This window comes from Culex quinquefasciatus, chromosome 3 (genome assembly GCF_015732765.1).
Source record: "Culex quinquefasciatus strain JHB chromosome 3, VPISU_Cqui_1.0_pri_paternal, whole genome shotgun sequence".
In the NCBI taxonomy this organism is placed as follows: domain Eukaryota; kingdom Metazoa; phylum Arthropoda; class Insecta; order Diptera; family Culicidae; genus Culex; species Culex quinquefasciatus.
Genome location: NC_051863.1, coordinates 19,562,849 through 19,577,762, shown reverse-complemented (window position 1 = coordinate 19,577,762; position 14,914 = coordinate 19,562,849). Strand labels below are relative to the sequence as shown.

The window sequence follows — 14,914 nt, the reverse complement described above, 5'->3', positions numbered from 1 at the left end:
TGGCAGCTGTTCATACAAAAATGATATGTGAAAATTCAAAAATCTGTATCTTTTGAAGGAATTTTTTGATCGAGTTGGTGTCTTCGGCAAAGTTGTAGGTATGGATATGGACTACACTGAAAAAAAATGATACACGGTAAAAAAAAATTAGGTGATTTTTTATTTAACTTTTTGTCACTAAAACTTGATTTGCAAAAAAAACACAATTTTTAATTTTTTTTTCATTTTTTGATCTGTTTTAGAGGACATAAAATGCCATCTTTTCAGAAATTTCCAGAATGGGCAAAAAATCTTTGACCGAGTTATGATTTTTTTAAACCAATACTGATTTTTTCAAAAAATCGAAATATCGGTCGCAAAAATTTTTCAACTTCATTTTTCGATGTAAAATCGAATTTGCAATCAAAAAGTACTTTAGTGAATTTTTGATAAAGTGCACCGTTTTCAAGTCATAGCCATTTTTAGGTAACTTTTTTGAAAATAGTCGCAGTTTTTCATTTTTTAAAATAAGTGCCCATGTTTGCCCACCTTTGAAAAAAATATTTTTGAAAAGCTGAGAAAATTCTCTATATTTTGCTTAATTGAACTATGCTGATGCGACCGATAGTTGCTGAGATATTGCTATGCAAAGGCTAAAAAACAGGAAAATTGATGTTTTCTAAGTCTCACCCAAACAACCCAACATTTTCTAATGTCGATATCTCAGTAACTATAGGTCCGATTTACAATGTTTAAACATGAAACAGTCGTGAAATTTTCCAATCTTTTCGAAAAAAATATTTTCAAAAATTTAAAATCAAGACTAACATTTCAAATGGGCGTAATATTGAATGTTTGGCCCGTTTAAAATGTTAGTCTTGATTTTAAATTTTTTCGAAAAGATCGGAAAATTTCACGACTGTTTCATGTTTTAACATTGTTAATCGGACCTATAGTTGCTGAGATATCGACATTAGAAAATGGTGGGTTGTTTGGGTGAGACTTAGAAAACATCAATTTTCCTGTTTTTTAGCCTTTGCATAGCAATATCTCAGCAACTATGGGTCGCATCAACAAAGTTCAATAAAGCAAAACATAGAGAATTTTCTCAGCTTTTCAAAAATATTTTTTTCAAAGGTGGGCAAACATGGGCACTAATTTAAAAAAATGAAAAACTGCGACTATTTTCAAAAAAGTTACCTAAAAATGGATTTAACTTGAAAACGGTGCACTTTATCAAAAATTCACTAAAGTACTTTTTGATTGCAAATTCGATTTTACATCGAAAAATGAAGTTGAAAAATTTTGCGACCGATATTTCGATTTTTGAAAAATCAGTATTGATTCAAAAATCATAACTCGGTCAAAGATTTTGCCCATTCTGGAAATTTCTGAAAAGTTGGCATTTTATGTCCTCTAAAACATATCAAAAATAAAAAAATAAAAATAGTGTTTTTTTGCAAATCAAGTTTTAGTGACAAAAGTTAAATAAAAATCACCAAAATTTTTTTACCGTGTATCATTTTTTCAGTGTAGTCCATATCCATACCTACAACTTTGTCGAAGACACCAACTCGATCAAAAAATTTCTTCAAAAGATACAGATTTTTGAATTTTCACATATCATTTTTGTATGGACAGCTGCCAAATTTGTATGGAAAATTATATGGACAAACTAATGATGCAAATGGGCTTCTTTGGGCATACCGAAGGCACCAAAAAAGTTTCAGCCGGATTAAAAAATACAAAAAAATCGAATGACCGAAAACTCAGAGAATTGCTCATCAATTCTTTGAAACAACAACATAATAAATATTTGATCCATAAAGACCATCCATAAATTTTATTGATTTTCATTTGAAGAATTTTTAGCAAAACATACATTAACATGAAATTGGATGACATTTTCTGAGAAGTAAATGCTGTGAATAGTTTTCAAATCATGTTAACAAAAATCACTCAAAAAAAAAACACGGAAGATAACATCAATAATTATTTGATTCCGAAAATTTTCATTGCTACAAAATTTTAGCTTTGTAAAAAAATTGTTAAAATTGTTTGAACAAGTTTACTGTGATAAATTTCTTAATGATTGCACTTTTTTAAGTTGAATTAATTTGTTTTTAGAAATCAATGCAAAAAAAATCATGCAAAAGAAATATTCAACATACACAGAAAAAATCAATTCTCGAAACCGTGAAGTCAGTTCACGATTATGAGAACCACGAAGGAATATATTCACGTTTATGGTGCAAATGCACCATACTCATGAATAAATTCCTTCGTGGATCTCACATTCGTGAACTTAATTCACGATTACGGGAATTGATTTTTTTCTGTGTAAACAGTCTATTCCCTGAGAACTTTGGAGCAAGCAATAATAATATAAAATGTGAAAGGAATTAAAATTGAGAAATAGATTAATATTTAGAGTATCAATAATAGTTTATCACTTATTTATTTAGTAATATTTTCACTGGCTGTAAAAAAATTTACTACTATTTTATTTTAAAGGTATGATTTTAAAATAAATCCAATTATATTCAAGCTTTGTTTTATTCTTGATAAAATGAATAGTATTTTTTATCTTTAAAATCATATTTTAAAAACCTTTTGGATTTTTTTGAGTCCTGTTTAATTGTATGAATGGTTCAGATAGAAGATAAAAAAATGCTATTTTTTTTATTTTGAATAAATTACTAAAGATTTCGCTACAGATTAAATTATGTTTGCCTATCGATTTCAAATTTAGTTTTTGAAAAATAAGATGAAAATCATAAAAACATTTATACTGGGCAAAAGTCGCAGAAAAAAATAGTATTGATATGAAATTCAATAAATCAGTGTAAACTTTTTAGCTTTATTAACCCTCTACTGCCCAATTTTTTTTTTCGAAAATATTTATTTTTCCCGTGTTCAGGAGGTCATTTTGAGCAACTTTTGTTCTACGAAAAACTTTACTTCTCTTGTTTTATGTTTTCTTGTTTTATTTTTAGTATTTTAATTGAATTTATCTTGTTTAGTTTATGTTTGTTTTTGGTAGTATTTGGCCTATTCTATCAACTAATATAATTACATTTTGCCTATCTAATTTTTTCACGTTTTTACAGTCACTTTTTCAATTTTTTGTATGTTTTTCACATTTTCTGCTATAGAATGGCACCATCATCATTTAAATTGCAAAACAATGCGTAGAGGCCTAGTCTGGGACACTATAAAAATTACTGCATACTTCTGTTTACTGAAAATATAGAAAATGTTAGTAAAAAACTCAGCCAAAGTTCACCCCTAAAAAAATGACATTTTTAAAAACATTGGCAAAGTCACATAAAACAAATTAAACTTCCAACCCATAAATTTTCTAAAACTTTAAGAGTTCTTCTTTCCAATGCTTTTAAAAGATCAAAAATCGGTTGGAAAATTGATTTTTGGCGATTTTTTAGATCGAAGCCCGTCTAAAGGCGGGGTTAGGTTGTAGAGGGTTAATCGAATATTTAAAAAACAGTTAAATAAATGAGAAAACGCATGCCTTATATTTTGTATTAAAATATTTATAGAACCAGTCCATAAACCACGTGGAAACTTTTTTGAAAATTAGGAAAATAATTCTTTGTGTCACTTTCAAATTAAATAAAGATTTTTTTAATTTGTTGAAAAATAATAAATGATGAAGCATAAAAAGTAGTTTCTTTCATTTTAGCATAAGATTTTCAGCGTAATTTCAACATTTTTCACGATCCGTGAAATTTCCGTGAAATTTGGTGTTTTGAAAATAAGGTTCCCGTGAAATTTGAATTTTTTCCGCGTGAAAAATCTCTAAGCCTAGTCATGACCAACGACGACCAACTGTTTCAAAACTCTTTTTTCGTAAAATTGCGATAACTCGTGATGAAAATAGAAAAAAACACGAAATTTTAAAATGAAAATTTGTGTTCTAAACGAAAAAATAACCCTTCTGGGTTAATTTAGATTCGAAAAGAACATTAAATTTCCCTTAAAATGACATGTTCCAAAAATGTTTACAGTTGGGTAACGGAAAATGGCAGAATTTTTAAAACTTTTCTTTTTTTATTCTTAGAAAGATACTTTGAGCATAAAACTTGGTTTCAATTTTGCTTATTAAAACAATCATTTGACGCACGTAACATCAATTGCTATACTTGAACATATTCTATTCCATGACAGTAGGGCGCCAATCATTATCTTGAATTTAATTTCTCATTTATTCTCACGAGTTAACAACAGGAGAAACAATGCTCATTACGTTTGGCTATATTAATTTTCATTGAAAAAAAAACAGCTGACTATCAAAAATCACGAGATCACTGATTATTTCATGTGAGGTAAAAAATCTGTCTTTTTGTCATTTTTGTTGGGTTCAGCGGTTAAATTTTATAAGTTTCATTTTCCACAAGGTTTTTATTTTCTCGTCTTATTTTTTTTTGTAGAGAGCTAAACAGATTTATTTTCTAAACTGAAATTAAAACTTAAAAGCTGATAAAGTCTCCAGATTTTAGGGATCTTGAATTTATTTTGTTTGATTATGATAGAATATATTTATTTTGATATAACTTTAAAATTGCTCAAATTAATATCAGTTGATTGGGTCAGAGAAATGGAAAATTGAACTCGATTATCCGAAGGCCTTAATCGTATTGATCAAAAAACAAGTTATTTCGTTGACTTATTTTTGATTGTTGAGCTCCTGCTAGAGTAATTTAAAAAAAATCAGGACGGCGGCCAAAATGGCAGCGCTGAAATATTGAAAAAGTTTTTTTTTGTAATTAAATATGTTATCAATTCTTCAAGTTTTCCTAAAAACTTTTGTTCGTGATTCAATTACCCGAAGTCCCATAGAAATTCACGCATACACTCAAACCCCGATGGTTTGACACCAACCGTTGTCAAACGAACGGGGTAACTTTTTAGTTTGACGCCCCTTTTAAACGGAGTTCACACGCACTACCAAACGTTTGTTTTGATAGTGTGCGTGAGCGCCGTGTAAAAAGTGACAGTTCGTCACTTTTTAGTTTGACTTTGACCAACCATCGGATGATCGGATTTGGACTGTTCTTATTTCATAGTTTGAAAAAACTGTCTGCGCACATGATTTTTAGTGTGAAAAGTCAAAACACGAATTAAAAAATGTACTAGTTTTCCGTGTCAAAGAGCAATTCATGTAAAAGGCCAGTTTTTGAAGGATCTAAGCTAAATAGGCGCTCCTGAATCTGAAACTGTTGATTTCCCGGTTCTCAAAGAGAACCGAGATATTCAAGAAAGCGTTCAATATGGTGGCAAAATGAAAAAAAGGACGATAAAATGATTTTCAAAATCAATCTACGAGTCATTTCAAGTACACTTTTGAACACAATCTTCACCGATTTGGACTTGGAGGAAACCTTTCGGGATTTGGCGAGCAGTCTTGTAAAAGAAGAAAAACAGAATGCTTTTCATTCACCGACGTTCCGCCCATTCGGTTATTTTGATTCATTCGTTTTTTGACAGTTTTAGCTTGTCAGTAGAGGTGTTAAATCACAATTGCATTTGAATCTGGAAAGAACACGTTCGACACGCATGACCTTCCGATGCTTTTTCTGAGTCGAGAACTATATGTTTAAAAGTAGAACATGAACAATACTGTTAATTTTTTTCTTCATAATTGCAGTTGAATCGATACAAGATGAGCACCAGGTGTACCTTACTGGAAGTTGCTCACACGGTTCTCTATAATTTACCAACTTTATCAAAGATGTAATTAAATGTCATTAAATCAGTTCAGGGTACTTTATGGATCATTGGTGCCCAACATCAAGATCCTTTGTCAGGTATAAAAGGAGCAATAGTTCGAAACTAAGATCAGGTTGTTCCAACCAGTACCGGTCCAAGATGTCGATCAACCGTAAAGTTCAAGTATTGTTCGTCCTGTTTAGCTTCCTGGCGGCGGTGGTCCGTCCACAGGAGGACTACTGCAACCCGGACTTGTGCGAATCCGGAGTGTCCAACATTGGCTGTGGAGCCACGAACGAGCTGTCGTCGGATTGCGTGGATGCGAAAAAGTACACCTTCGATGACAAGCTGAAGAAGATTCTGCTGGAAGAGCACAACAAATACCGGAACCAGGTGGCGAAGGGCGAACTGGACTGGCTGCCGAAGGCCGCCAACATGGTCACGATGGTGAGTTTTGCAGATTGTTTTTCAAAAGGTTCTCTCAGATACTACGCCGTTTTCAAATTCCAGGACTGGGACGACGACCTGGCCTACCTGGCCGAGCTGAACGCCAACAAGTGCCTGTTCGAGCACGACAAGTGCCACAACACCAAGAAGTACCCGGATTCCGGCCAGAACATCGCCTCGTGGGGCACCAGCGGGGACGACATCGACGTGGAGTCGACGCTGAAGACGCTCGTCCAGGAGTGGTGGGACGAGCGTCACTTTGCCACACCGAAGCTGATGAAGAAGCTGTTCGACAAGGAGAAGGCACTGCACTTTACGATGCTGGTCCGGTCGAACGCGAGCCGGGTCGGATGTGGCATGGTCAAGTACCGGTCCGGGGAGTGGCTGTGGGTTCAGCTGGTCTGCAACTACTCGTACACGAACATGATTGGGACGCCGGTTTATACGGCGGGAGAGCCGTGCTCGCAGTGCAAGACCGGATGTGACGCCACGTACGACGGGCTGTGCAACAAGGACGAACCGGTGGATGTGGGAGCTTGAAGGAGAAGTTGAGAATGGGCAGCAGTGTTAACAGCTGGAAATAAATTTGGTGTTGGGAAGTTATGAAACTTATTATTTTGATGACCTGTCCAAAATATCTCTGATTAGAAACAAAATATTCTATTTTCAGTTATGAGCAATCTAATTAAGATCATGCATCAAATTAAAAAGTTGTTAATGGTAAACATATGGAAAATTGGACGAGCTTTCCGATGAACATATTTTCGAAACTGAAAAATTAAGTCTGTCATATAGAAATTTCCAAAACCACAAAAAAAATCTATTTTTTCAACATTTTTTTAAAAACCGCTGTATCTTAACAAGGATTGAACACAGGACAATGGTCAATATGATGACTTTTATGTAAAATTGTCTGGAGAATAAATTCATACTATCGGCTTTTAAAAATTTTGACATTTAGACCACTTTTGAAAAAAAAATACAGTTTTAGTAAACGATTTTTGCCTTTTTTTAGGAGAGACATACCATCCTGCATTTATCGTCAGTCTTTTTATAAGATCGTAGGCTATTTCCTCAAAAATCAGGAACGAGAAAAAATCGTGACATCACCTTAAAATCTAACATTTAGACTTAAAAATTAAGAAATCTCATAGAAGTGGTATGTATTTTTATTTCAGTGTATTTTTTTCAGAAAGCTCGCCCAAGTTTGGCTTCGGCCTATTTTTGATACGATGCCACGGCTTCGAGATTCAGTAATTTATAAATTACAAAATACAAAAATACATAAATAACTTACGCGCTTCTCAAATGCCATTTTCAAATACAATTGGCTCCATATACACAAAAATGTCTTATATAGGCCTAGGATAACATTTTTACAAAGTTTCATTGAAATCGGAGAGGGTCGAATACAAAAGTACCCGAAAAATACCTGATTTGAGCTGGAATTGCTCTTAAAAAAACTACCACTTTTTTTTATTGTTAAAACTTACACGATTGAAATAAATGCAATTTCCATAAAACTCATCATGTGTTTGAAATGTTTTTGAAAGCATGAAAAAGTATTGCAGTTCGTTTTTTTTAATAAAGAAGGAAAAAAGTTATTTTTTTATTCTGTCTAACGTTTAAGTGATTGTAGGATTTGGCGTATATATACACAGAAAAATGTTTTGTAGAATCAGCCTGTACGAGGTTTGAATCAACAAAAATGAACATAATCAACGCCGATTTTGCGTTGAAACAAACCTTGATTTTCTCAATTCCACAAAAGTCTTTTGTTGTTTCGAAAAAGCTGCTTTGACGTTTAGCGTTGATTCTACAAAAATAATGATTTTCAAATCAACAAAACGTTTTGTTGATTCAAATATGCCTTATTTTTCTGCGTGTATATTCCATTTCGACGCTTTCGTGCTATCTTGTCGGACGTCGCTTGTTTTACGTTTTGGAAATGTTTTAATGTTTGACCCTGCATTATCAAAAAATATATCGTTTTTTTTTTTGCTGACCGAAGTTTGTTTGAATTTGGTTGCAGGAGTACACTCAAACCCCGATGGTTTGACAGCAATTGTTGTCAAACGAACGGGGTCACTTTTTAGTTTGACACCCCCCAAGTAACATTTTTTTCCAGGAGTTTTACAAGAGCTCTTCAAGATAGCTACAGCATAGCAGTTTGGACCGCGGTAGGATAAAACTCTCTTTAAGTACTCTTCCAAACTCCTGAAGAAAGTTTGAAGAGAATTTTATCCTACCGCGGTCCAAACTGCTATGCTGTAGCTATCTTGAAGAGCTCTTGTAGAACTCCTGGAAAAAATGTTACTTGGGCCTCTTTACACGGAACTCACACACACTACCAAATGATTGGTTTGATAGTTAGTGTGTGTCCCGTGTGAAAATTGTACCAAGTTACAATTAAAAATGTTTACGGTAGCCGGGCATGTACGTGTGTCAAAAACGTTTTGACCTGAAATTTCGTTGGCCAGTTGTCGCACATACAGCAATTTTCATGGTGTGTCAAGGTAGCACGACAAAATTGAAACCTCTTTCATATGAAAAGTGACAACAATACACATAGTTTTTTCGGTTTTTATTGAATATCTCAAAATTGAATTCGATTTTTTGGGGATCTGTGAAGGTCAAAAGGTGAGGCATTTTGGCCCAAAATCGACTTGCAACAAGATAGCACGATCACTACAACTTTCAAGTTAAACTACCAATTAAACATTTTTTAATATTTTAAGCTTTGTTTATGTTATGAAAACAACGATTCATTATGTATAATATACAGTAATGTATGTCACATTATCTCAAATCCACATCATGCCCCCAGATCAACCGGTTCATCCTTGTTGCACAACCCGTCAAACTCGGCATCACATCCCGTCTTACACTCCGAGCACGGCTCTCCAGCACTGTAGACCGGCGTTCCGACCATGTTGGTGTAGGAAAAGTTGCACACCAATTCCGCCCAGTAGAACCAATCGTTGGACTTGAACCGGACCATCGCACATCCAACGCGGTTCGCGTTCGACCGGACCATCATCGTGAAGTGCCCTGCCGGAGCGTCCCACGGCAGCTTCTTGATCAGTTTCTTCGTGGCGTGCTGCCGCTCGTCCCACCACATCTTCATCTGCTCCTTGATGGTCGCCACCGGATCCGGAGTGTCACTCATCAGCCCGTGAATTGCGATGTTCTGGCCAGAGTCCGGGTACTTTTTCGTGTTGCGACACACGTCATGACCAAAGGGACAGTTGTTGGCGTGGAGTTGCGCCAGGTAGGCCAGATCGTCGTCCCAGTCCTAATCGGTGAAACAAAAACATGTCTCTTCACTGGATCGACGGACACGAATCTTTAAAAATACTCACCATCCGGACCATGTTGGCGGCCTTCGGCAGCCACTTGATCTCGCCCTTGGCCACCTGGTTCCTGTACCCGTTGAACTCGTCCAGCAGTACCTTCTTTAGCTTATCGTCGAACGTAAACTTGGACGCGTCCAGCTCCTTGCAGTTGTCGGAAAACTCGTTCGGATTTTTGCACCCAGTGTGGACCACTCCAGCGTTGCAGAGGTCCGGATTACAGTAGTCCTCCTGGGCAACGACAGCAACGGCAAGCACCAGGACCATCAACGCCATGCAACCCGTTGCGGACATCTTGAAGGTTAGACGGCAGCAACAAGTGTGGGTCTTATTTATACGCTAGTTGAAGGCTTGTAAATCTGATTAAAGATAATGCCATGCGGATTCCCGCAGGGTAAATATGAGCTGGTTTATTTCGATCTGATTTCACAAGAATCTCAATTATAACACTCATTAACTGAGAATCATAAATCATTTCGCACAACAGTGTATACTACCTAACACACTTACAAAAATAACAATGTTTTTAAAAACTTACGAAAAATCAATATAAAATACTTTTCAGCTCATTTTTTTTTGAAAATAACCATTTGACGCTCACCAAGAGAAAAAATCGGAAAGGAACATAACTCTTCTCTCTCGCGCACATGAAAGATCGATAAAAAGAATCACAAAAAAATCATCATTTTGATTATCCCGCGAAACATCTATTTCACAACTACACAGGTTTCAGGGGAAAACGTCACACGTCGAAAATTGTTGAGATGAAAAACCCGGTAGTCGTCATCGAGTCGACCTAGTCGGCCAAACCCCCTGTCGACCTCACGCGCAGCTATCAGAGCTGCAAAACAACAACAACAAGTGTGTTACGTCATCCGTTACAAAAGCACGCGGTTCAATAAAGTTCTCCAGTTTATTTTTCATAAACTACGCGTTTTTCTCCGGAACAAATCCGACCAACCTGCCACTTTGCTCATCAGGTTATGAGCCCAGGTTGCGCGAGTGCCGAAAAGTTGTTTTCGCGGCGTTTTCAGTGAGTGAAGTTTTGGAAGTTGGTGAAACGGATTGAAGATGGAGACCAACGGCGTTGCTGCGGGAGTGCCACTCTTCGTTGGCTCGAACTACCGGTCGTGGAAGTGTCGGATGCTGGCCGTGCTGGACGAGCACGAGCTGGAAGAATGCATCCAGCAGGAGGCGGCGGAAGTGGAGGAGCTGCAGGTTAAGGAGGGGGACACGGCGGCGCAGAAGGAGGTAAAGTTGAAGGCGTCGGAAAAGAGGAAGAAGAAGGAGAAACGGTACCGGTTGTTTCTGCTTTCACGGCTGGATGACGACCCCGTCGAGCAGGTCCAGGACAAGTCGACGCCGAGGGAGATTTGGCTGGCCCTGGCAGCGATGTACGAGCGGCAAAGTTTGGCGAAACGTTTGCACCTGAAGCAGGAGCTGATTCTGCTGCGCCAGGGAGGCGACACTCTACCAGAGCACTTCAAGAAGTTTGACTGGATCATTCGTGAGTTGAAGTCTACTGGAGCGACCATCGATGAACTCGACGTCATCTGTCATCTGCTGTTGACGGTGAATCCGAGGTTCGAGATGGTGGTGACGAGCATTCAGACGGTTCCGGAGCGAGATTTATCGCTGGAATTCGTCAAGTGCCGTTTGCTCGACGAGGAGACGAGGAAGAACTCCAGAGAATCGGTCGGTGTGAAGACGGAGGAAGCGGCTTTCTCGGGAACGAGTGCGCTGAAGTCGCAACAGCAGTAAAAGAAGAAGGCGTTCAAGTGCTTCGTTTGCGGAAAAGAGGGCCATAAAGCTGCAGACTGTCCGGAGAAGAAGTCCGACGCGACGAAAGCGAGCGCACACTACGGGTCGAGCTTCCGGAGCTGCGGAAGGTGAGCTGGATCGTGGACTCTGGTTCATCGGAACACATCGCCAAGGATCGTAAGCTGTTCGAGGAGCTCGTGCCGCTGAAGAACCCGGTGACAATCGCCGTTGCCAAGAAGGGGAAGTCCATCGTTGCTGAGCATCGTGGCGTGATCCGTCTGACCTCAGCCGTGGACGGAAAGACGATCCCAATCGCGCTGAAGGACGTTCTGTACATCCCGGAAGCCAGCGCGAACATGTTGTCGGTTCGGAAACTGGACGAGCGCTGACTGAAAGTGGAGTTCAGTTCGGGAACAGTGAGCTTCAAGCAGGAGGAGAGAACTGTGGCGATCGGAAAGCAGTCGGGGAGGCTGTACCTGCTGGTTCTACACGAACGAGGACCAGGTCGCGTGCCTGAAGATCCGGAGGGATGCTTCGAGGGCGGAAGCGATGAAGCGGAGAAAACCGAACCACAACGAGGCCGAAGCAAGCGAGAACCGAAGCATAAGCATAAGCATAAGCATAAGCATAGGTGCCCACCCGCAGTTGCTACTCCGTTATTGACCAGGACCTCCAGAAGTTACATCCACGAGCCGTGGAAGATAAGTGGGTGCTATCTTTCCTCGCTTCGCAACTTCTCAAAGGCCCCTATCATGCTGATCAATACCGGCGCCGGCCACGACCAGTGGTAGGGTCACGGGGAAGTGGATGGGAATGTTAGTCCGATACTTGAGTGATAGAGACCGCCCAATCGACTGCTTCTCCGACAAAGTATCACATGAGTTTTGAGGGGATTAGTAGATGGGTATGAGGTCAGGATTCACGAGTGGCAGTGATGTGACCATGAGCATTTTGTTTATCGGTTGAAATTTTAAATCTTAGGCAGCCGGCTGCGGAAAGATAAATAATTGATTATTTAAAAAGTTTGTTTTAATCGAACGCGTGCCAACCGAGCGGTAATGCTATGGGCTGGACTTATCAGTATATTTTTACTGTTGGTACAATTAAGATAACGCGAGCAAATGTCAAAAATAGTAGATGAGTTAATACTAAAGCTGCCAGTTGGAATAAATTATTACGATCAACGAATATAAACGAAAAGAAAACAGGACACCACGTAACCGATTGTAATGAAATTAAAACAATAACTTAAACGAACTTAACCGGCGACGTGCCTTCCTATCAACGATGATAAAAGAAGGACTTATAAATTTAAAATATAAAAAGACTCCAAAAAATACGTTGCATAGTAACCGCGAAGTCCCGCTACTCACAATCGAATCCGAAAGATAGCTATCTAGAATTTTAAATATAGTAATAATTCGACCGCGATCCTCCAGAAATTCTTCGTCGGTGTGCCTTCCGATCAACGGTGATGTAAGAAGGGCTTTATTCATTAAAATGATTTTATACCATAAGCCTTAAAACATATTCGTCGGCGTGCCTTCCGATCATCGATGATATAGAAAGGACTTAATCCAGCAATACGACTTGCTTGTCTCGAAAAAAAAGAATTCGGATCGTTTCTATCGAAAACTATGTAAAGAGAACAAAAATAAACTCATTGGCCAACGAACGCGCGAACTAAAAATAAAGAAAAAAGAAGAAGACCAATCACCCCATGCACACAAATAGCGACACAAAAGAGATGAAAACAACACGAATCAGAAGAAATCCATTCACCCCATGTACACAAATAGCGACACAAAAGAGATGGAAAATAACACGAAAAAACAGGACTGCGCGTCCCACAGGCACCGCACTACTGATGCCATTATTTAATTATAATGACCAATCACCCCATGCACTCGAACAGCGACACAAAAGAGACGGAAAATAACACGAAAAAACAGGACTGAGCGTCCACACAGGCACCGCACTACTGATGCCATTATTTAATTATAATGACCAATCACCCCATGCACTCGAACAGCGACATAAAAGAGACGGAAAATAACACGAAAAAACAGGACTGAGCGTCCACACAGGCACCGCACTACTGATGCCATTATTTAATTATAATGACCAATCACCCCATGCACTCGAACAGCGACACAAAAGAGACGGAAAATAACACGAAAAAACAGGACTGAGCGTCCACACAGGCACCGCACTACTCAAAGCAAGCGAGAAGCAAGCGAGAACCGAAGCAGAACAAAAAGGCGTACACGGGCTTCGCCTTGAGTGCAGCTGACTGCGCCCCTGTTGCGTTGTCGGAGATCGAGGAGCAGCCTGACGTATCGAGGAAGAAGACTGCTGGTTCTGCGCGGAAGCCGGATAGCGGAGCGGCAGAAACGTTTTTGGAAGTCTGCGTCCCTGCAGCAACGAAGATCAAGGAGAAGTTGAGAACAGAGGTTCCGAGGATGCGAGCGAGGCACTTTTTGTAGACGGATAAACAAAACGAAATAAAAATGTTTCAATGGTGCTGACTAGAACATTTACAAAAAACAGTCAACAAATTGACTTTCTTTTGCGTTTTTCGCTTTCGCGGTATAGAAGTTTCGTCAACGAAAAAGATTTTTTTTGCGTTTTTCCATACCTAACTCTTTTGGTAATTCATCATCAACAAAAATAACAGTGCTAAAAAGTTCAAAAAATCATTCTTGAGTAGTGCTCCAGATTTTCGCAAATTATTTCGCGATTTTTTAAATTTGTATTTTTTGATTTGGATTAAACTTTGCCAAACATTAAATATTAAAATATATAGCGGAATTAAAAGGAACAACTCGTCTCTTTGTATTCATTTTCTTTGTCAAAAGCAATTTTGCATCATTAGTTTATCCAAATGAGTTTCCATACAATTTTGAAATCAAAATGGGAACGTATAAATATATGAAATAATGTGTCTTGAGAAAGTATTTTCTGATCTGATCGAAGACACCAATTCGGCAGTGTTGTAGATTAAAATAGGCGATTTGAGAAAGATAATAGAAACACCCTTATATATTTTTTTTCACTTTAAGTTAGATTTCCAGATGTTTTATGGAAATCAAAATGACATCTTTGAATTAATTGTGTGTGATAGTGACACGATTTATTGAAAAAAAAAGTATTTTTTAAGCATACCTGCAATGTAATCTAAAAAAATCTAAATTATATTTTTGAAGAATATTTCAAGTTTGCTATTGAAAAGTACCGAAATTTTGATAAAGTGCACCGGTTTGGAGTTACAGTCACTTCTAGGTTATTATGTTCGGATTTTTTTACAATTCTATTTTTTAAAACACTTAGTGGGGATTTTTTTTAATGTCTCACATAAAATTCTAACGTAAAAATAAAGTCTCCAAGCATCACAACACCCTCAATACCGAATTCAGAAAAATATTTCAATAACCTTGTAAAGGACCTAGGAATAATACAGTTTGTAAGTTTTGACCACATATCTGACATTTGGATACATTCGACGTGAAAAGATGGGTTTCCGCGTATTTGTGAGAAGTTTTTTTAGAGCAAGATTGTTGGCAAAACCAGCAAAACATTTCATTATTTCAAAGTAAAATTAGCCAGATTATTTTTTTTAATGAATAAACATTTATTTACAGACAAAA

The 14,914-nt window shown here is 37.8% G+C and overlaps 2 protein-coding genes across 2 annotated transcripts; one reads left to right on the top strand and one right to left on the bottom strand.

The window, feature by feature from the left end:
• Window positions 1–5,830: 5,830 nt before the first annotated feature.
• LOC6048225 (antigen 5 like allergen Cul n 1) lies at window positions 5,831–6,752 on the top strand. Its single transcript, XM_001865141.2, has 2 exons — window positions 5,831–6,153; window positions 6,217–6,752. The coding sequence occupies exons 1-2, from the start codon at window positions 5,866–5,868 to the stop codon at window positions 6,691–6,693; spliced, it is 765 nt and encodes a 254-aa protein (XP_001865176.2). The 5' UTR covers window positions 5,831–5,865; the 3' UTR covers window positions 6,694–6,752.
• Window positions 6,753–8,848: 2,096 nt separating this feature from the next.
• Window positions 8,849–9,829, bottom strand: LOC6048224 (antigen 5 like allergen Cul n 1). The gene is made up of 2 exons (XM_001865140.2): window positions 9,516–9,829; window positions 8,849–9,448 (listed from the first exon to the last, which is right to left on the bottom strand). Exons 1-2 carry the CDS (start codon window positions 9,798–9,800, stop codon window positions 8,969–8,971), a joined length of 765 nt encoding a protein of 254 aa, XP_001865175.2. The 5' UTR covers window positions 9,801–9,829; the 3' UTR covers window positions 8,849–8,968.
• Between the last annotated feature and the right edge of the window lie 5,085 nt (window positions 9,830–14,914).

Coding starts and splice junctions, on each gene's coding strand:
- LOC6048225 (XM_001865141.2), top strand. CDS start 5,866: ATGTCGATCAACCGTAAAGTTCAAGTATTGTTCGTCCTGTTTAGCTTC. Junction 6,154..6,216: donor CCGCCAACATGGTCACGATG/GTGAGTTTTGCA, acceptor TTCAAATTCCAG/GACTGGGACGACGACCTGGC.
- LOC6048224 (XM_001865140.2), bottom strand. CDS start 9,800: ATGTCCGCAACGGGTTGCATGGCGTTGATGGTCCTGGTGCTTGCCGTT. Junction 9,449..9,515: donor CCGCCAACATGGTCCGGATG/GTGAGTATTTTT, acceptor TTCACCGATTAG/GACTGGGACGACGATCTGGC.